General features: G+C 43.9%; 1 protein-coding gene across 1 annotated transcript in view; it reads right to left on the bottom strand.

Moving 5' to 3' along the window:
* The window catches only part of mkxa (mohawk homeobox a), a 38,759-nt gene extending 19,740 nt beyond the window's left edge, over positions 1-19,019 (bottom strand). The window contains exons 1-5 of the mRNA XM_061713778.1: positions 18,919-19,019; positions 17,497-17,786; positions 15,217-15,376; positions 11,840-11,993; positions 3,127-3,489 (exon numbers count right to left, since the gene is read on the bottom strand). Coding sequence (XP_061569762.1) covers positions 3,127-3,489; positions 11,840-11,993; positions 15,217-15,376; positions 17,497-17,675 — 856 coding nt within the window. The 5' untranslated portion in view covers positions 17,676-17,786; positions 18,919-19,019. The remainder of the gene's footprint in view (positions 1-3,126; positions 3,490-11,839; positions 11,994-15,216; positions 15,377-17,496; positions 17,787-18,918) is intronic.
* Between the last annotated feature and the right edge of the window lie 2,802 nt (positions 19,020-21,821).

Here is a 21,821-nt window from a genome sequence, read left to right as displayed (position 1 = left end):
GTGCTTGTTTAAGGGGCTGCGAGTTGTACATGAGTGTGAGTCCTTTCAAGCCCGACAGAAGTTTAGTTTTCCACTGGGGTAAATCTATACTCTCCATCGTCTGCCACGTCTGACTGCCCTCTGTAGTCTCAGGGGCTCAGGCTGCGCCCACAACAACCAGCTGGCCCGCTCGCCGACCTCTCACCAATGGGGCGATGTTGCCAGGCACGCCACTTCTACTCCGACCAATCAAAGCCGCTTTGCACGCTCGACAAGAATGCAACAAGGTTTTGTCATTTAAAGTTTGGTTTCTCGGTCTTCATACGACTGAAAATGTTAAGATTATCGTAGCGTTCATGCAACAAGGCAAGGATCAAGGCTGCAAAGGAGCATGCTGGTCCAAAAAGGCGCCCCCCTCAAACACCAACTCACTATAAATTCAGAATGGAAATGTCAAGATGGAAAGAACCACTGAAAACATGTACATTTTGCATAAAAGTTGCATAAAAAAAGCTTTAAACGTGCTCAGAAAGACTTGAGTCAGAGGGAGCATATATAGATGTGCCCCCCCCCCCCCCCCCCTGTTTCAGTGTCAGCTCTATTTTGTCACAGTCAAAAAAAATAAAAAATAAATGGAAGAACATTCAGTGATCTTAAATCTAATTTGCGCCGTCTCATTTTCCCCCGCGCAGCTGATATAAGTCCAGATTTATGTGAAATCTGCTACTCGGGGACACATTTTCCTCTTATTATAAAAACACAATAAAACTATTTGTAAAAGAGGAATGTGTTCACTACAGAAATATCTGGAATGTGCAGCCCACAGGAGGGAGAGAGAGAAGAGAGAGAAAAAAGGGGCAGAGGAAATGATGCAAACCTGAGCTTGCAGTGATTCCACTGTCCGGTCTTCACTCGCTCCGTCTGCATCAGCGGAGATCAGACGTGGAATTAAAACTTCATTTTCATGAATTTCTTGTTTTTTGTTCCTTGGACTTGGCGACCAGATCAGTGGGGAGGGGGAAGGTGGGGGTTTTTAGCAGGTGCTCAATCCCATGAGTCACTAGCGCCTCTGAGAACTTTCCATGTGCGGATTAGCAAGCGTCTCGCATGTAACAGAGTAACACCTCTGTAAACGGGCCAGAGACTTAGGAGTGCAAGAGGAAGACGTCAAAGCCAAGAAATCATATTAACCAGAGAGATAGAATAGTTACTCTCTATTAAAAACAGCAGGTCGGCCAGGTGAATTAATCCCTTTTTTGGGATTTCTCATATTAAAATATGGAGCGGAGTGAAAGTTATAAGTCTCGCTAGGTCCATCCACCTCTTTCATTCACCATCTGTGCGTCTCAGCAGGTGCTTCGTTGTCAAAAGGCCTGATATTCATCCACGTCATGGGGTTTTAACTTTTTTGATCAGAAGAATTGTTCCTGTCACAGTCGTTGATGCATTTCATATAAACCCACGCATGCACGCACGCACACACACACACGTGCTCCCATTCACGCTCGGGTAATAGGAAACACATTTGTCCGTAAGAGTACGGACTAAAAGCAGCTCTTCCCTCCATCACTCCACCACCTACACCTTCAGATCCGGCCCCTCCGGGTTCTGTCCATGCTCAACACAAAGTGAAAACTTTACTATTGGATATGAAGTTCCCGTGAACAAAAGGGCCAGTGTTCTGAGCCGAGGCAGACAGACCTGACCCTGATTGTTCACAGCTCGGACGGGCTGCAGGGCTGAAGCGCTGCAGCACGCCTTTGCAAGTCTGCACACTCTTTGATTTTTGCCAAATCCTTGCACTAAATTCACAGCTGGGGGAACGTCAGTCGTACCAACCGCCGGGGCAGATCCGGCTTTAAAACCATCCAGTTACCACACTCAGTAGAGGTTAAAATAATGTAAAAAGCAGCAGATTTTCAGACGGAAACCAGGCCAAAGGTCTCCTGACCTTTACACACCACATGCACGTAAAAGATGACGGATCCACCTCGCTTTTAAAAGCTCCGTCTTTGCAAAACACGGCCTCAACGAGGATAAAAATAATAAATAACAAAGAGATTAAAGTCCATGAGGTGACATCTTTCGGAGGATTATTCCTCGTGGAGAATTCCATCCCCATCTGACATTTGGGCCAAAACACAGTGAACACACTGTTATTGCAGAGCAATATGAAAACAACAAGGCAGAGATAGAGAGGATTAAACAGGAGTTATGCCCAGACCAAACACACACTTCAGCTCTGGAGGCTGTTTTCATTCTGCACTAAATTTACGACGGCGAGTGTCAGCAGAGCTGGACGCTTCCAGCAGCGCTGATGTACCGGGGAACCGGTACCAACCTTTTAAGGGAATCTTCCCTCCGACAGAGACGGAAGGCCTTTATATCAGTGATGAAATGCACCTTTTTACTTGTGTTTTAATGTGTTTTTTTTTAAGCTACAACTTTTAGGGAGTTTCTTTCTTCTTTTTTTTGGAGGAGGGGAGGTTATCACACATGCACACGGTCCATATGCCTCAGGTCTGCTCTCTGCAGGACCTCGTGGTCGGATCAAAGGCATGCCAAACAGTAGCCTGAAAGCGAGCGTGTTCTACACGGCCTTGTTTTGTCTGGCCTGTTAAATCCTGGTGAGCGGAGCTGGCTGGGGGGAATTCCATCTGGGTGAAAGACAACCAGCACGCTCGCGTTTTTCATGCGTACAGTTTTTCTCCTCCCCCCCCCCCCCTCAGTCGGATGCACGAGTGTGCGTGTATGCTGGTGAGCTGGAGATCAACTGCACCTTGTTTAAATCTAATAAAACACTTCAAGGCCCCTCTTAACTACCCCTCCGCTGCAGCAGTCATAAGAACCAGACTCACAAACGGCTATGTTACATGAAAGCTGAAGAGAGCGCGGCGATAACACGGATAATGCAGATTTGGAGGAATAACAGACAGAGGGCAGGAAGACCGGCAGAAGGGCAGACGCTCGGAGGAACGGGCCAGCTGCGAGAATTAAAACAAAATGTGCAGTTGGAAGGGACAAAAAAGAACAAAAGTGAAGGATGTCGTGTGTGTGTGTGTGTGTGTGCGAGAGAGAGAGAGAGAGAGAAAGAGAAAGGGAAAGAGACTCTTAAAGGGAAAGAATGCAAGAAATGTGGCTCCTTACCAGCCCGGTAAACAAAATTCGCCTCAGCCTCGGAGGATGACGGGGACAGCAGCTCGTCGTCGTACTCGTTGGAGCTGAAGGAGCCGGAGTGGTTCCTCCTGCGGGCGTCCATGACGGCGTTGGCCACCATGACGTGGCGCAGGGAGTCGTTCAGGTAGCGGTGCAGCAGGCTGCTCTTGTACTTGGGCGGGGAGACGTAGTCCTCGGCCAGGGAGGCCGCCTCGGCGGCGGAGCGCAGCCCCGCGCCCATGCCCATGGTCATGCCCACCATGGACGAGCCCTCCTTCTTGATCACGCTCTGGTACATGGGCTTGGTGAGCTCCTCCGGGCCGCTCTGTGTCGCTCTGTGAGGGTTGTCCCCGTCTGCAAAGAAACAAACACGGCCATCATTTTAAAGTTCACTGCAGGACACGATCTTCTATTAATTGTGCTTTCAATGAAAAAAAAGGTTCTTGTGGCCCCGATGCCACAAAATTAGAGAAGCACCGATTGATCGGTATCGGCCCGATAATGCCCCTATCAGTTTTGATTGCAGATCGGAAAATAATAGTTCAAAGCAGCTGATCAGATGACGTTTACAACAACAAACCGCCGCAGAAAAGTTTAAGCTAGTAAGCTACACTTACTCTTTGTAAGCTGAGTCTAAATCAGCTCTAAGAGTCTCTAGAGGCTGAAATATTGCAATTTATGATATTTTCTCGTCTCCTAATTTTGATACCTAATAATACAATGTCAGTGTCTTAAAACACAGTGTCAGGGGCTTAAAACTTTCCTGTTAAGGAAGGCTTTCCCTGGTCTTTTTTAGATGTTTTTATTATTTTTATCCTTTTTTATTTCTAGTCTTTTATGTGTCTTGATTTTTTTTCCCTTGTTTATGTAAGCACTTTGAGATTATTCATGAAAAGTGCTGTACAAATAAAATGTATTATTAGTGTTGTGTACATGAGACAACAGTATTTACGAATTTATGGATTTCATGCTGTGATCGGTGATCGGCAACATCGGGATCGGCAGATATTGATTTTGGAGATCGGTTATCGGTGATCGGCCCTCAAAATCCTGATCGGTGCATCTCTACCACCACCGGGTCTGTCCCCATCAGGGCAGCAGTGGTCTTGAATTTCTTCCATCTGTTCCCCATCTGATGGAAATTAATTGAATTTTTCTTTTAGAAATATTTTTTAATTTCTACTTTTCATCACCTTGAGATGTGTTTAAAATATTTTCCTGATTTAAAAATGAAAGAAATGAAAAAGACGTTATCGTTTTTGCCTTAAAAGTGTTTTATTGTCCGCTTTTTACAACTCTGATGAAGGAAAATGGTTGTGATGAACACAGACGTGTGGAATAGCCTGAACAGACTGTGATGTTCCGGGTCCTGCCAGATACTGAGACACACAAGTGCTCAAAGCCCAAGAGACCGGAAGGGGCCGGTGCATTAAACTCAGATCAGCTTTAACGCAGCAATAAATGCCCCCGACACAATTAGCAGTGCCACACATGGCCAGCGCGGTGGTCCAGGTCCGTACAGCCCACTGACTCTGATTCTGGATGTTTGGAGCAACGTCCGAGTCCAAATATGAGGGCATGGAGACTCCAGGCTGGCTCTCCTGCCCCCCCACTCCCACCGCTGGCTCCACCTCAAGAGCAGAAAGCCCAGCGGAGACTTAAGACACATTACCAAACCGTAACGGATGGTTGACAATTTCCTCTCCATCAAAAGCCCGCTGCCCCCCCTGCCCCCCCAGCAGAAATAAATAACGTCCAGGGTGCTCTGCAGCTGAAGAGGCTGATTTAAACTCCGGTTCCTACCTGATGAAAGAAACAAGAGGGAGATAAAACGCCGCTAAAAGGCCAGATATGCTCTAACCATAGCCGCCCTCCCTGCCAAGACTATTATTGTGTGATCCGGGCAGGTTTGGACGTTTGATTCAGCCGGGGCCAAATTAAAATTGCAGCTCCCACGTATCAGAAACACATGGTCCTCCTTCCCTAACGCCGGTCTGAGGCAGAATTGATCTGCTCTGACCTTCCGCTGTGTCTCCACTAGGAATGGGAGATATTTTACCGTTCACGATGTACCGTCAAAAAAATTCCCCACGGTAAGAATTTGTATCTCACGGTAAAAATGATAAATTCCCGTTGATCTGGGATCTGGGATCTGCGTTAAACCCACGCACAACGTACGTGAAGGAAGGAAGGAAGGAAGGAAGGAAGGAAGGAAGGAAGGAAGGAAGGAAGGAAGGAAGGAAGGAAGGAAACAAGGAAAGAAGGAAGGAAGAACGGAAGGAAGGAAGGAAGGAAGGAAGGAAGGAAGGAAGGAAGGAAGGAAGGAAGGAAGGAAGGAAGGAAGGAAGGAAGGAAGGAAGGAAGGAAGGGCGGGAAGGGAGGAAGGGAGGAAGAAAACAAGGAAAGAAGGGAGAAAAGAGGAAGGGAAGAAGGAAGGAAGGAAGGAAGGAAGGAAGGAAGGAAGGAAGGAAGGAAGGAAGGGAGGAAGGGAGGAAGAAAACAAGGAAAGAAGGAAGGAAGAACGGAAGGAAGGAAGGGAGGAAGGGAGGAAGAAAACAAGGAAAGAAGGGAGAAAAGAGGAAGGGAAGAAGGAAGGAAGGAAGGAAGGAAGGAAGGAAGGAAGGAAGGAAGGAAGGAAGGAAGGAAGGAAGGAAGGAAGGAAGGAATGGAGGGAGGAAGGGAGGAAGGGAGGAAGAAAACAAGGAAAGAAGGAAGGAAGGGAGGAAGAAAACAAGGAAAGAAGGGAGAAAAGAGGAAGGGAAGAAGGAAGGAAGGAAGGAAGGAAGGAAGGAAGGAAGGAAGGAAGGAAGGAAGGAAGGAAGGAAGGAAGGGAGGAAGGGAGGAAGGGAGGAAGAAAACAAGGAAGGAAGGAAGGAAGGAAGGGAGGAAGAAAAGAAGGAAGAAAAGAGGAAGGGAAGAAGGAAGGAAGGAAGGAAGGAAGGAAGGAAGGAAGGAAGGGAGGAAGAAAACAAGGAAGGAAGGAAGGAAGGAAGGAAGGAAGGAAGGAAGGAAGGAAGGAAGGAAGGAAGGAAGGAAGGAAGGAAGGAAGGAAGGAAGGAAGAAAACAAGGAAAGAAGGGAGAAAAGAGGAAGGGAAGAAGGAAGGAAGGAAGGAAGGAAGGAAGGAAGGAAGGAAGGAAGGAAGGAAGGAAGAAAACAAGGAAAGAAGGGAGAAAAGAGGAAGGGAAGAAGGAAGGAAGGAAGGAAGGAAGAAAGAAAGAAAGAAAGAAAGAAAGAAAGAAAGAAAGAAAGAAAGAAAGAAAGAAGATAAATTCCCGTTGATGACATTTTTATGTAACAAACATGGCTGATCTGAGAGCGAGGAGATTGAGTCATGACAGTTTTGCAGTACAGGTGTAACTCATTTAATTGGTTTTTATCAATTCAATTTAATTGGTGTAGTTTAGTAGTATTTAGTATCTTTTAGAGCAGTGTTTTGGCTCCAAAGACTGAATGTGGTGATAGATTTATAGTTACAAAGGTGGAGTTGAATTGGTATTTTTTTTATCGTCATTTTTATCGTTATCGGGATAAATGCCAGAAATGATCGTGATACATTTTTTAGTCCATATCGCCCATCCCTAGTCTCCACGTCTTTCTGCGTCAGAAATTTGCATCAGAGCTTTCACTGCGTCGCAGCAGCAGCATCTCCACTGCGGAAAACACGGTTTGCAGCTACAAAACAAGCAGGAGTGTTTTGTGCCGGCGAGAGGAGCAGACACGGGGTCAGTGGGATCACAGCTGGACCCATATATAGTCTCGGGAACAAAAGCATAGGCTTAAAAACATAATTTCAGCGCTTGGGTCAGAAGTGGGAGCAGGCTGCGGACAGCTTCACAACCATAATGTGACAGTGAGAGGATTCGGGGAGATATACGGAGCCTCCGGTGGTACGGTGGCCTGTGGCAGACACAATGCAAACAGCATGCACGCATTCCTGCGTGAGCCGCACGCTCAGCTTCTCCTACTCGAGAACCTAATTAGAGATTACTGACACCACAGCGCTCTTCCTCTCTGCGCATCCTGCCGCTTGCAGGACTAAAGCAGCTTTATTTTTCCCGAGTTTTTCCAGACCGTGGACTTTTTGGTGCTGTCAGCGAGCGGGAGAAGCCCATCCGTTCCCCGGGAGGACCGACACGCACGGCATGCATGTGTTTACAGTAAATACACGGCTGACGGAGGGCTGCTCATGTCCAATTGCAGGCTGGGAGGCCGAGGTTGGCTCGGTGGGGTGTCTTAATGACAGCGTGCCGCGGGCCGCCGGGCCGCCGCGTCTCTCAGCTGGGTCGCACGCTCGCCGTTTCTTACTCGCCCAGAACATGGTTCTGCACAGCATCAGCTCGGCTCGCGGCCCGACCTCTCGCTCGCTTGCAGCGTGACGTAAGAGCGCTTTTCCTGACCCTTATCGCTCCGAGTGCGTTAGCTTCCCTTTACGGCTGCGTAACATCAATAACGGACCTCGGCGTCTGAGCCAAGTTTGCAATTTTTATTAAATGACTTTGCAGTTAATTGAAAGAAAAGTGCGTGCGAACCCGAACAAAGAGAGGAATAAGTATCATGTAATGACAGAGAGGTACTAAAGGTTAAGACGGCGGGCTCCTCTGCAGAGCCGGAGCTGGTAATCACGGCCCGCTAACATCTGCTTCAGCTTGGCTTAATGAGCTTTTTAACACCTTGGCCTGTGAAAACACTTGACTCTGCTCGGCCGTAGGCGTGGGTTCATTCCAGCTTGCAGCTCTACATTAATATGCCGGCATTAAACTCCAGTGGGAAGGCCTAAGTGAGCTCCAATGTACTGTAGAGGTTGGAGAAAGGCTTATGTGTGCATCCATTAAAATATATTTACCGGTATATATATATATATATATATATATATATATATATATATATATATATATATATATATATATATTTATATATATATATATATATATATATATATATATATATATATATATATGTATATATATATATATATATATATATAAATATATAAAAACAAAAAACAAAAACTCACGGTAAGAATTTGTCATCTCGCGGTAAAAACGATAAATTCCCGTTGATGACGTTTTTGTGTAAAGCTGATTTATGGTTCTGTGTTAAATCCACGCACAACGTACGTGAAGGTAGGAAGGAAGGAAGGAAGGAAGGACGGAAGGAAGGAAGGAAGGAAGGAAGGAAGGAAGGAAGGAAGGAAGGAAGGAAGGAAGGAAGGAAGGAAGGAAGGAAGGAAGGAAGGAAGGAAGGAAGGAAGGAAGGAAGGAGCCTGAAAGAAAGAAAGAAAGAAAGAAAGAAAGAAAGAAAGAAAGAAAGAAAGAAAGAAAGAAAGAAAGAAAGAAAGAAAGAAAGAAAGAAAGAAAGAAAGAAAGAAAGAAAGAAAGAAATGAGCCTGAAAGAAAGAAAGAAAGAAAGAAAGAAAGAAAGAAAGAAAGAAAGAAAGAAAGAAAGAAAGAAAAGAAAGAAAGAAAGAAAGAAAGAAAGAAAGAAAGAAAGAAAGAAAGAAAGAAAGAAAGAAAGAAAGAAAGAAAGAAAGAAAGATAGCCAGCAGGCCCGGTTCTACGAGGGTGGATAAGCATGCATTGCACCCTTAGTTTATGTGTTTGCATGCTCAGTTGAAAAGACGGGGAAAAAAACGGACAAAAACTTAAAATCTTACCAGGAATATTTGTCTTATTTCTAGTTAAAATGTCTCATTTTTAGTCCAAAAATCTTATTACACTTAAAACAAGAGTAATTACCAGAAAAATAACTTGTTATTTGACAATTTTCACCTGTTTCAAGTGAATTTTCACTTGAAATAAGTAGAAGAATCTGCCAGTGGAACAAGATTTATCTTCTTATTACAAGCAAAAAAATCTTGTTCCACTGGCAGATTTTTCTATTTATTTTAAGTGAAAATCTACTTGAAACAGGTGTAAATTGTTGTTTTTTCCAGTGATGAATCTTGTTTTAAGTGTAATAAGATTTTTTTAGACTAAAAATGAGCCATTTTAACTAGAAATAAGACAAATATTCTTGTTAAGATTTTGAATTTTTGCAGTGTAGATTATCTGATGGGTGAGGTAGCCCAGACTAAATGTAGCATTTTCTTTGTTATGCAGCAATATTGCTGCAATAAAGCATTTGAAATACACTTTAAATATTCTTGTTTTACTAGTATCATTCCGCTTGAAATTATGGGAAAATGCATAATTTAGTGTTGAATAACGTGCCAGGCATGTGCACCCCCTCTGATCTGAGATGCAGCCCTAGTCATCATTTTCTAGAACCGGCCCTGCGAGCCAGAAAGAAAGAAAGAAAGAAAGAAAGAAAGAAAGAAAGAAAGAAAGAAAGAAAGAAAGAAAGAAAGAAAGAAAGAAAGAAAGAAAGAAAGAAAGAAAGAAAGAAAGAAAGAAAGAAAGAAAAATTCCCATTGATGACGTTTAGTGGTATTTAGTATCTTTTAGAGCGGTGATTTGGGACTCCAAAGACTGAATGTGGTGATAGATTTATACGGTAGTTAAAAATGTGGAGTTGAATTGTTATTTTTTTTAATCGTCATTCTTATCGTTATCAGGATAAATGCCAGAAATGATCGTGATACATTTTTTAGTCCATACCGCCCATCCCTAGTGAGAACTATGCAGATCTGAGTGACAGAGAGCGAGCTCGTGTGTAGGAGGGAGCGAGAATGTAACGTTATCTCGGCTGGGAAAAGTGCCGTAAATCTGCAGGAAGTGGAGGGCCTGGAGTGACTGAAATACGGCGTGTATACAGTATGTCTCCGCCTCTGGCCACAAAAGACAATACGCACGGGTTTTATAGCTGAGCGGTGCTGCGCCCGGTGCAGGACTGCTCTGAATAACACAGCAGCAAACACATGCGAGCTGTCACTTCTTCCTGTTTGGCTCGGCTTCACGAGAGCCCAGAATAAAAGCTAAGAAATGCTATTTCCAAGTCGGTTTTGCATGTGGCGCTTTGTGGCAATGAAACAAAAAACACTTTCAACGTATTTTGCACTAAGAGATCCACTAAAACACGTCACACAGTTGTACGAGCAAACAGCCAACGCATGACGGTGTTTAGGGTGTCATCTCCTGCACTAACATGCTCTCCACTATTCCACCTTAAAGGGGATATATTATTTAAAAAGAAAAGAAAAAAAACATAGTGCTCATAAATAAAAAAACTCTGATGTAACCAGAGGTGTCAAGTAACAAAGTACAAATACTTTGTTACCTTACTTAAGTACAAATTGTGGTTATCTATACTTCACTGGAGTAATTATTTTTCAGACGACTTTTTACTTTTACTCCTTACATTTTCACGCAATTATCTCTACTTTTTACTCCTTACATTTTAAAAACAGCCTCGTTACTCTATTTCATTTCGGCCTTTAAATAAAAACTATCCAGTTAAATTGCTCCATCCGGATAGAGTGAATTTGGTTGTGGTTGTTTCAGATGTTCTTGTCCAGTTTTGTTCTTACATCCGTTCCCTCAGATTCCTGCAACTAAACTTGGATGTACATTCCAATAAAGGTTAGGATAAATGATAACATGCCTCTGAAGTTTGACTTTTTGCACCATTACAATACTTATAGGCAACTAGTCATCATATCTCCTGCTCTCTGAAACACATGTTAATGCTCAATAGTACACATATATGCTTCTTTAATATATTTGCATTATACTAAGATGCATTCATTTTCAATGGCTTTTGTCCTTAATGGCTTTTTTCCCCCTTACATTACTTTTACTTTTATACTTTAAGTAGTTTTGAAACCAGTACTTTTATACTTTTACTTGAGTAAAAAACTTGAGTTGATACTTCAACTTCTACAGGAGTATTTTTAAACTCTGAATGTGAATACTTTTGACACCTCTAGTTGCAACCCAACCACGACATTTTGCTCGGGGCCTCCTAAGTCTGAAAATATGCTGCACTTTTAGTTCGATGCTACATCCCAGACCTGATCTGATCAGCTACTCGGCTTCTCCATCTCCATTTCCAACCTCTGAAGTGTGGACCGGAAAGCCCAAACAACCATTTCAAATCAAGTCCCCGATGCAGAAGAGGAGGAGGAGGAGGCGGAGTCCAGAGTTTGGCCCCGCCCCCTCAAACCAGCTGCTCGGGAACGCCTTTCACGATAGTTTGACCAAAGGACGTCACAGACATTTCATTAAAATCTCAGGAAATTATTTCAGCTTTTGGAAAAAACTGGCACGCCGTGTCGACTTTAAGCCCTCAACTTTTCAACTCTTGGAGTTTTGTCTAAACGTGCTTTGGGGCCAGTGTTTGCAATGCTTCTGATCAGGAGAAGGCATTTTGTTTCTTCATTTTGAGAAGAATAAAACTCTGTGAACCGCAGCTGAGGAGGTTATTACATTCCATCAAACGCGCCGAGTCTCTCTCGACAGACTATCGCACATTTAATTGGAACAGACAGTAATATCCTCAGAGAGAACCGGCAGCAAGTGTCCTCCGCTCGCAGAGGGAATTACTGAGGAGTAAAGATAGTCTGAGGACGCCAGATGATTTGTTGCTGATGGTCATCTGAAGTATTTCCTCATTTGAAATCTGGGTCACGTTGATCTTTCGATGGCCGTGCATCAACTAAAGCTGTGGACAAAGGTGCTGACGCACACGCTGAGGCACGATCAGGTACTCTGACCGCGAATCTGACTCCCGGGACAGAGGATGAAGGGATAAGACTGAGCTTTTACCTTCTGAGCAGCTGTCGTCACTGCTGACGCTCAGCCTCTCCGCGTTGCCCTGCACATATTTGTTGTAGAGTTTGATCCGGAGCGCCCAGCTCAGGTCCGGCTGCCTCACCGTGTTCTTCAGCCGTCTCCGGGCGTTGGCGAACCAGTTGGATACCTGGGACGGGGAGTGGGAGAGAGGGAGAGAGGGGGGCAAACAGACACACAGAAACCTGTTATTGTTGTGAATCTGAACTAGGGATGGGCGGTTTGGAATAAAAAATGTATCACGATTATTTCTGGCATTTATCCTGATAACGATAAAAATGACGATAAAAAAAATACCAATTCAACTCCACCTTTTTTACTATAAATCTATTTCGCTCTCAGATCCACCATGTTTGTTACACAAAAACCTCATCAACGGGAATTTATCCTTTTTTCTTTCTTTCTTTCTTTCTTTCTTTCTTTCTTTCTTTCTTTCTTTCTTTCTTTCTTTCTTTCTTTCAGGCTCATTTCCTTCCTTCCTTCCTTCCTTCCTTTTTCCCTTCCTTCCTTCTTTCCTCCTGCTCTCTCCTTCCTTCTTCCCTTCCTCTTTTCTCCCTTCCTTCCTCCTTTCCTTTTTTCCCCCTTCCTTCCTTCCTTCCTTCCTTCCTTCCTTCCTTCCTTCCTTCCTTCCTACCTTCTTTTTTCCTTTCCTTCCTTCTTTCATCCTCCTCTCTCCTTCCTTCCTTCCTTCCTTCCTTCCTTCCTTCCTTCCTTCCTTCCTTCCTTCCTTCCTTCCTTCCTTCCTTCCTTCCTTCCTTCCTTCCTTCCTTCCTTCCTTCCTTCCTTCACTTATGTTGTGCGTGGATTTAACACAGAACCATAAATCAGCTTTACATAAAAACATCATCAACGGGAATTTATCATTTTTACCGTGAGATACAAATTCGTATCATCAGGAATTTTTTTGGCGGTATATCGTGAACGGTAAAATATCGTCTCATTCCTAATCTGAACCATCAGAAACATCTGCACCTCAGTCTCATTCAGAGAAAACAGCAGCCCTCTAAAACTGAGCTCTAAGAAACATCCCAGACGCTGCAGAGACACCCAGCGGGCCTTTTGATTTCTGTATCATTGCCACGCGTTAAAGCGCCGCCAGCGAATGCGGCGTTTCATTAACTAATGTTCTGACTGAGATGCTCGTCCCCCCATGCTTATTCTGGATTTATGCAGCCTTCCTCCAATAATACATTTTTTTCCAACACCGTCTTCGAGATGCAATAAAAAAGACACTTGAGCCGGCGCTCTTCCTTTCACTGGGAGGGGAGACTATTAGATGTTATACTAGAATAACTTTTCATGCTCAATAGATTTCAAGCGGCTTATGAAGGGGCAGGGACGCCGGGCCTCATGCTAGAGTACTTATTTTTCAGATCCTCTCTTCACGTATCGTGTTTCTCGTTAACTATCCCTTTTTGTCTGGAAAGCAGCTCTGTGGCACACCAGGGGGAAGGCGGCATCTCGTGCATGTGGCTCGGCCCGGCGGGGAGGGTAGGGGAGGTGAGGACGTGTGGGACGCTAATGAGGAGCGGAGGACGGACGTTCAGAGGGACCAGGACGGACGGCACGCCTCCTCCAGAGGACGACCGGCGAGATTAAAAAACAAAGAAACGAGGAGCCAAACCGACCCGCTCAACCGCGGCGTGTCTGCACTGTTTGTACCGTGGCGAGGGGTTTCGGCGCGGGGTCAGCCGCACCAACGCTGAAGGAATAAGTCACAACATTTACATGGAAGACAGTGGAGCGCTGCTCCAAACATGACAGATTTAGTCCGGTGGGTGTTTCCAGGGAAAAATGCACAGGAAGTGATGCGTTCAAGATCACCAGCAGACCTAACAGCAGTCTGTCTGGACCGGCCGGTGGAAGAACCGCGGCACGGGAGTAAATCATGAACTGTTTAGTTTGTAAAAAGTCAAGAAGAAGGAAAAAAAAAAAACAGTGGTCATTACACAGCTGCAAAATTATTTTTTTAAATCAGAAGAAAACATTTCATTCGTAAAAAATAACAGAAAAGGCCTTTTGGTTAGTTTGATCATCATCTCGACACAAACTTCCTCAACAACAACACCAGACGAGATAGATGACAAAACTTAAACCCCTCCGTGTTAGAAAATGTGAAAACAATTTGTCTGTGTGTCCTCAGCCACGTCCAATTTCAAGAAATCTTCCACTGACCTTTGACCCAGCTGCTGGTATTTGGGTGTCAGCTTAAACGTGTGTGTGTGTGTGTGTGTGTGTGTGTGTGTGTGTGTGTGTGTGCGCGTGTGCGCTGGCGGCGCAGCATCCCAGAGTCCAACACAAAGCATTCCTCCGTGCTCTGCTTCGCCCTCACCAAAACAAACAGCTCCGCCGGGCCCCCAAAATGAGAAGCAGATTAAGCGCCGTGGCCGGCGGCCCGAGGAGCCGCCGCAGACTCTCTGAGCCTGTATCAGTGACCTTGTCAGCCAGATGATACTGCACACACACACACGGCTGCACGTGCCAGACGCAAAACACACACGCGTACGCATCCACGCTGGGCTTTCCTGTCAGCGGTCAGTCCGTCAGCTGTTTGAGCCAAACCTTTCACGGCAACACTCGTCAGAACGACCATCAAAGGCTTCTGCTGACACCTTTCCTGAAATCTAAAGTTTGAAATTAAGAAAACGTCTCGAGAACTGAGAAAAAATCAAGATCAAGGTATGTGTTTTGCTGATTTTAATGCAGCATCACACTCGAAGCATTTAAAATCTCGTGCAACAGCTCGCACGCTCCCGTTTTTGCAGTCGTTTATATGCAAAAGTTTAGTTGAATGGCATGTGTCTGCTCTTCTATTGGCACGTTGAGCGACTCTCTCACACAGCTGTGAAATTAAAAAGAGTGAACACGAGGATGAGCTGTAGCGTTTGGAAACGAGAGGGAATCAAATTCAAGGGTTTCGGCTGTAGCAACTTGAAGGCATGTGAGCAACAGGACAGCGTGTGTTTGCAGTCTGAAGACAGATGAGAGGTCTTAACAACAGACATCTATACTTAAATCACTGCAGAATGCCATGGAGGATGTCACCTGACCCTTTTTTTTTTCTCTCCAAATGCTCAGAAATAAAGCGAGCAAAGAACCTCACTTATCATGTGGGAAGCAGGAGACCGAGCTCAAAAACAAACGGGAAATATAAAATATCGTCCTTAATTCCACACACGCTTAAAACTCGGCTTTTCAGATGGGATTTGAAGTACTGGAAACTTTGAAAATCAAATGTCTGAGATCGAGCCAGCAGTCTGATCGGGCCCTCACCTGCAGGAGCACGAACGAATTCCCCCGTTTCTCCTCTTTTTCCCCCGTTACCTGAGCGACGGCAGGAAGCCAGAACTCACCTGCACCAGGGTCATCTGCGAGCCGAGCGCCAGCAGGATCTTCTCCGTCTTGGTGGGGTAGGGGTTGTCTCTGTGCTTGTACAGCCACTGCTTGAGCGGCCGCGCCATGTCCTGCAGGGCCTGGCGCTTGTGTCGCACTTTACCGCCGCTGGGACGACCCCTGAGGATCAATTTGTTGCATAAAAGTCAGATTTTTCCTTTATAGATATAGATATATTTTTTTAAACATGCACAATCTGCAGGTTTTCTTTTGCTAACAGGTTGACGCAGCCCTGTCAAATATCACGGGGGAGAGAACAGGTCTGCAAAGAGTCGGGAGGGAAAAACAAATTCTTGTCCTAAAAACTGCGAAATGGTTTGTTTTTTGTTGTTTGCTGAAATGAGCCAAACAATGTTGTGCAGCTGCAAGTGGAGTCCTGAGAGGAGCGCTGTGTTGTCTGCATTCGTTAGGCATGATCACATAAAGAGAACACTATACAGCATGCAATTTTCTCACCAAACGCACTGCAATTACACTAAGAGATGCTGGATTAAAAGAGAAAAGAGTGAGAGAGAAAGAGGGGAGACAGAGAGAAGGAGCGAGAGGCCAAAGCACACAGAGCCAGAGAGAGAGAAAGAGAGAAAGAGAAAGAAAGAGAGCAGCCAGTTTATTTTTCGCTGCGTGTCCCACAAACTGCCAACACTTTGCAATGAAACAAACAAAATCATTCTGCTCAGGAGCACATTTCTGCCAGATTATCTTTTCACACCGAGGAGAAAAGAACATCGTAACCATGTCACGGTTACAGTAAAGCCCTCACACAAAACCTGACAAGAGTGAAAAACTATACAACAGCTTTTTCCTACCGAAACATACATCATTGTCCGTGGAAATTCCTCACAATATATTTTCAAAATCCCAATTTGACAAATAAGTGGAAACTACGGCAGCAGGTCACCCAAGAACGCTCTTCATCTCCGCTAAACCGTCACAATATCTCATGAAATCACCATAAATCCGTCTCTCCGGGATCCCGAGCACCTGGGTGAATATAACAAACGATCTCCCCGGAGTCCAACCCAAAGAATCTGCTGGGTTTTTGTTTTTTTTTTCTCTTCCAAGCTGTGAGGTTTTTGGGCCCTCACCTGTAGCTCCAGGTTTTCTGAACCTGTAGATGTCAGTGTGGTGCTGCGACTCCGCTTCTCCCTTTATCTCCACCAAAAAAGCTGCACTGACTGCAGATGTAACATATCTTAGTCTTAACCTCAACGCCGGCCTGGGGTTCATGTTCTACAAATATTTCCCTTGTAATCTCGATCTCTATGAACATCCTAAAGGACATCTCACCCCATGTTCTGAACCATTGATTCAGACACGCAGGTACACACCTCTGTTTAATAATCCCGTGTCCCTCGTTTGTACCGATTCGTACAATATTATTTGGTGTTTGCTGAAGGTTTCTCTCTGTGAGGACACTCGGCGCAGTCGCCACTCTCCTTCCCCTTTTTCTTTTTCTAATACCACATGAAAATATTAGCAAAGAACAGGATCTTATTTTCCACCTGCTTCCTGTTACAGAAAACCAACATCAAAAAATATAAATTAAAAACGAGAGAGGGCTCCTGTGTGATGGACCAGACCACACAGAGAGCTCAAGGATGGATTTATTTATTGGAAACAGATGGCAAACCTCTATAAGAGAGCTACTGAACAGGGCTGAGCCATTTATTAATTCTAAGATTAGCTGCGAAACATTAACACCTACACGAGGAAACTACTGTTAATTACTGGATGCAGCAGACTCTGCTGCAGAAAAAGCACATGTCAAATGTCAGACCGGAGGGTCAAATTTGTCTTTGAGTTTAGAAGTATTCAACGCAAGTGTTGGCAGTTTCAGACCCATAAAAGGACAAACTCCTGACTTTTCTTTTTGCTGTGTTCATATTTTTTGCATAAATGCATAATTACGCACAGCTGCATTGGGTACTATTTTTTAAATCCATTTACATTTGAACTCAAAATTTCCATCCATGTATGCATATTAATTAAAAAAAATATTATTTTATGAATTGTGGGCCCTTAAACGTTCCTCTGAGTTTGATATTCAGTTAAGTATTTTATCTTTGCGCACCAGCTGGAGTGATTTCACCACGTTTGTCGATATAAATAGGTGTGAAATCGAGGTATTCGTGATCATTATCACCCTGGGGTGGCACACACACACACACACACACACACACACACACACACACACACACACACACACACACACACACACACACACACACACACACACGTACCCGCTGCGCCGGTGCCGGATGGCCTGGCTGTCCCTGATGATGCTCTGGTTGCCGGTCAGCAGGTCGGGATGCTGGCCGTCCATCACCTCCAGGTAGTTCCTGCTGCTCATCTCCACCTCCTTCGCCTTCTCCTCGAACAGGACCTGGCTGCTCAGCTTGTTAAACACGATGGTGTTCATCTTGGAGACGCAACAGTCCGCCGATTTCTCTCCGGTGCGTAAAAATTGAAGAAGGGAGAGGGAGGAGGGGGGAAATCTCCTCGGGTCCGTCACTGTGTCCCCGTGTCTGTCCTGCCGAGCAAATGTGGAGATTTTATTCAAAATGAGTATTTACATATGGCTTTCAAACTTTAGGAATTTATGTTTTTAAAAATGCCATCAATAGTCATCCTAGGATCCGATTTAAATGCCACTTTAACGTGTAGAAATATTAAAACAATATGACCTGCACACTGACCTGTGACAGCTCTTTGTAAACTATTCCAAATGACAACTATTTATTTATGTAAACTCAATCCATTTAAAAAAAATGAAATAAAAACCAAGGCTGCACATTCGTACTCAGATCTAATCAAACAAATCAATAAACGCTCATAAATAAATAAAACCCTGCTTAGTCGGTGCGAGACAGCAGGCCAGGCTTGCTGAAAATTAATATTTGTACAAGTACACGCAAAATAATTCCCAATAAAAACCGTATGCACAACGGATTTAGTCTCCAACCCGGTTTTTTGTTTTAAAATTCAATATTAAAATCTCTGTTCACGTCTATTCCAACGTGCACTTCCGCTCCTCGGTGCACAAACACCAGGGAATAACAGAGACGTCTCTCGCCAGCCCTGGTGGTTTGGACTGTAAACAATTTGCAGCTTAAAAATTGTTTCCAGTGGGGACTGTACAGTAGAAGAAGCATCTTGAATATTTCTGCTCTTCCTCCCCTGCCCTGCGGTCTGTGCGCCTGTAAGCCATGAATGGGTTATTTATGTTTGAGGAAGAGCTTTCCACGTTTTCATACAAAACAAACAAACGCGACTGGCTTCAGAAATGTGACACGTTGTTTTTTTTTTTCTTTCTTCTTCCTCTTCTTAAGTTTTAAAAATTTCTCTTGAGCAGGTTCGGTGCGTGGATCCACTAACCGGCAGCCCTGCTGAAAAATGCGCACAAACTGAAATAAATCACCGGGGCTGGCGCTTTTAAGATTGAATATGTTATGTTATTTTCAGCCGTTAAAACGAGTCCAATGTCAAATTAAAAAACAAAAAAGCAACTAAGTCCTGTTCATTCAACAAGTTTTAGGTGTGTTTATCCTCCTCTGCATCCCTGCTGGTAAATATGACTTTACGCGTAAAATGCGTAAAAGCGCACAAAGCGCGTAAAGCTCGAGTCTGCCCGCCGTGCGTTTGCGTGTGAGCCGCTCCGGTACCTTGTCCGCGTCCCTCCTGCGTCTCTGAGCTGTGCTGAACAATAATCCTGCTCCCAGTCGCCCATGCCCCGCTCACATGTTCCCCTCCTGAGTCTCTGCGCTCTGACCAGACGCGCCGCCGTCTCCTCCTCCGCTTTATCCGGCGGCCTGCGCCGCGCCGCCCGGGACCATGAATACCCGGCCCTGCTCATGTTTCCTCGCACGCAGGCCGAGCCTGCGAACATACAGCTGATGGGTTACTCCGGTTCCGGGGCGGCGGCCGCCGGAGGGAGGAGAGGGAGGACTGCACCGCCGCGTGAAGAGGAGGCTGTCTAAATCACAGAGAGATGGTTGAGTCTGAAAAACTCTGCTCTGGTGTTTATATGGTATATTTCATCATTGTGGTTGTTGAATTCAACATAATGTCAATTTAAACTTTTTCATTTCGAAACAATTCCTGAGGTCTTAATGCAACGTTATAGTCAAATGTGGCAGAGATGCAGTACAACAGCTCCCTTTTTGAGCATGTGTTTACAGCTCTGGTTTTACAGCAGCTGGTTTTAGGGGTGTATGTTTGTGCATAGATAGTGCTTATATATATATATATATATATATATATATATATATATATATATGTATATATATATATATATATGTATATATATATATATATATATATATATATATATATATATATATATATATATATATATATATATATATATATATATATATATATATATATATAAATGTATAAAACTTGGGCTGTCAAACAATTAATTTTTTTAATTGGGATTAATTGCATGTTGTCCATAGTTAACTCGCGATTAATCACACATTTATTCACACATTTTTTACTGTTCTAAATTACCTTAAGATATTTTTTAAATGTTTTTTTAATACTGTTAACAACATGAGAAAGGGTAAATATGCTTGCTTTATGCCGATGTTTATTCAACTTTCCACAAAAAAAAGCTTTTGACGTGAATGTAACATTAAAACTAAATACATAACTAAATACATACATAAATACAGACACAATGTAGTCCCCAACTTTACACTTGTAAAGACTAACTTAAGATTGCTTGTTTTTTTAAGCAGCTCAATGTAAAACAATGAACCATATGCATCACAAACATTGTACAAGAAGTGCATTGATCAGTTAATTTTCCATGTAATTATGTCTAACCAAAACTGCAAGCTGCTATCTAGCGTTGTCGGCTTTTGAAGGGGTGGGGGGGTTGACGATGGGGGGGCTGCGCTCTCTGCATCAGTCGTGTGTTAGGTTGCAAGTGGTATTTGGGACTCGACGTACTTCGATGGTCATTCATTTCAAATGGACAGTACATGCAAATAACTTTAGTCTTGTCGAGTGAACCATCTGCATCTTTTTGAAAGTGAACTTGCAGTTCAAAAGTCCCTTTTCATTCTCCATCTGTCCTCGCTTTTCAAAAAAGTTCACGCAGTAATCCACCATAATTTCTTCAAGCTACGGGGCTAGAAATTACATATATATATATATATATATATATATATATATATATATATATATATATATATATATATATATATATATATATATATATATATATATATATATATATATAATATAAAAATTATAAATTCCCTGCAACTATTTCTAAAAAGCAAAACTTCAGAAAGACAGTCAAGCTCCTTAGAGGAATTTTATATATAAAGTTATACCTGATACATCATCCACTGAAAAATGAACCCAAATGATTTATCCTGCAGCGTATAACTAACGAGGAAGACAAACTAGGTTACCCGTGCAGCGACAGAGTGACTAGTCATCCTATCCATCCTACCCAACTTAATGAAGCTCATTTCAGTGCACCGCATGCCTTACCTTCTAATTTTCACTTACTGTAAGCGGCCTTTAAAGCTTTAAAAGTGCGGCTAACAATGAGCATCCTCAAATAAGTTTGAAAAAAAAGTGCAACAAAGTGGGTCAGTGGAATTTTTTGACCCCGCGTTGCTGCACGGCTGCATGTCTGTCCGCCGCATCCACGGTGATGCTGGCACCGCATCCCGCATCATTGCGCATCATGTTCTGTCACTGCAGGATTACACCTCGCTCCCAAGCACTCTAATTCTACCTAGTTAACGTCTTATTGCTTGAAATTGGATCCCGTCGCAGCTGTTTAAAGTTTCAACAACAGGCCTGATGCTCCTCCTGCGATGATAATCATTCCATCAAATTCCAGCCAAATGAAAGTCAGAGCTGGATCTAGTCACAGCCTGGAAAAAGAGAGAGATTTGCACTGTATATAGCCATGCCACAGCTGATTACTCCTGATGCACCCTCTCATTGACTTCCATTATAAAGCTGTCATATTATGGGCTGGTGAGTCATGGGTTCTGAGGTTCTCAGCTGTGTGTTCCCTTGGGGTTTATCCAACGTAGTTATTCAAAGGACGTGACTAAGCAGCAAGAGCCGTATGAAGGGCTCTGGCTCTGTGTAATTATTGTTTATTTGTGCTTATTTTCATTTAACGGGGGAAGTTAACTTTACTAACAGCTTGTGCAAATATGCTATGAATGGCGCAGTCATGTAATCACCTTAATTAAGGTCAGGGATGGTTTACTCGCTCAGGTTTTACACAATATGTAAGTTTAACTTGTCGCCTGAGGTGAACCTCACTCACCTCTCTTGACCTCATCCGTGTTGTCGAAACCTGCAGCTCAACGCAAACATCTCTGGAGCTTTGTTTCCTTTGCGTCTTTAATCTTAATCCGCCTTCTCCAAAGGCGCCGGCTTGGGCCCAGTGCAGCGCTGCATCTGACCGCTGGCTGTCGTCCGCTGTGGGCGAGCAAAACGATTCAGCAGGTAGGAGCACAACATCAATCTTGATGTCCCAGCTCGGTGGCAGGGACTCTGCAGGCGATCCCTTCGCGCAGCTCTG

This window comes from Cololabis saira, chromosome 22 (genome assembly GCF_033807715.1).
Source record: "Cololabis saira isolate AMF1-May2022 chromosome 22, fColSai1.1, whole genome shotgun sequence".
NCBI classification, from domain to species: Eukaryota; Metazoa; Chordata; class Actinopteri; order Beloniformes; family Belonidae; genus Cololabis; species Cololabis saira.
Note: the sequence above shows the minus strand (reverse complement) of the source record. Positions and strands in the feature narration are given on the sequence as shown.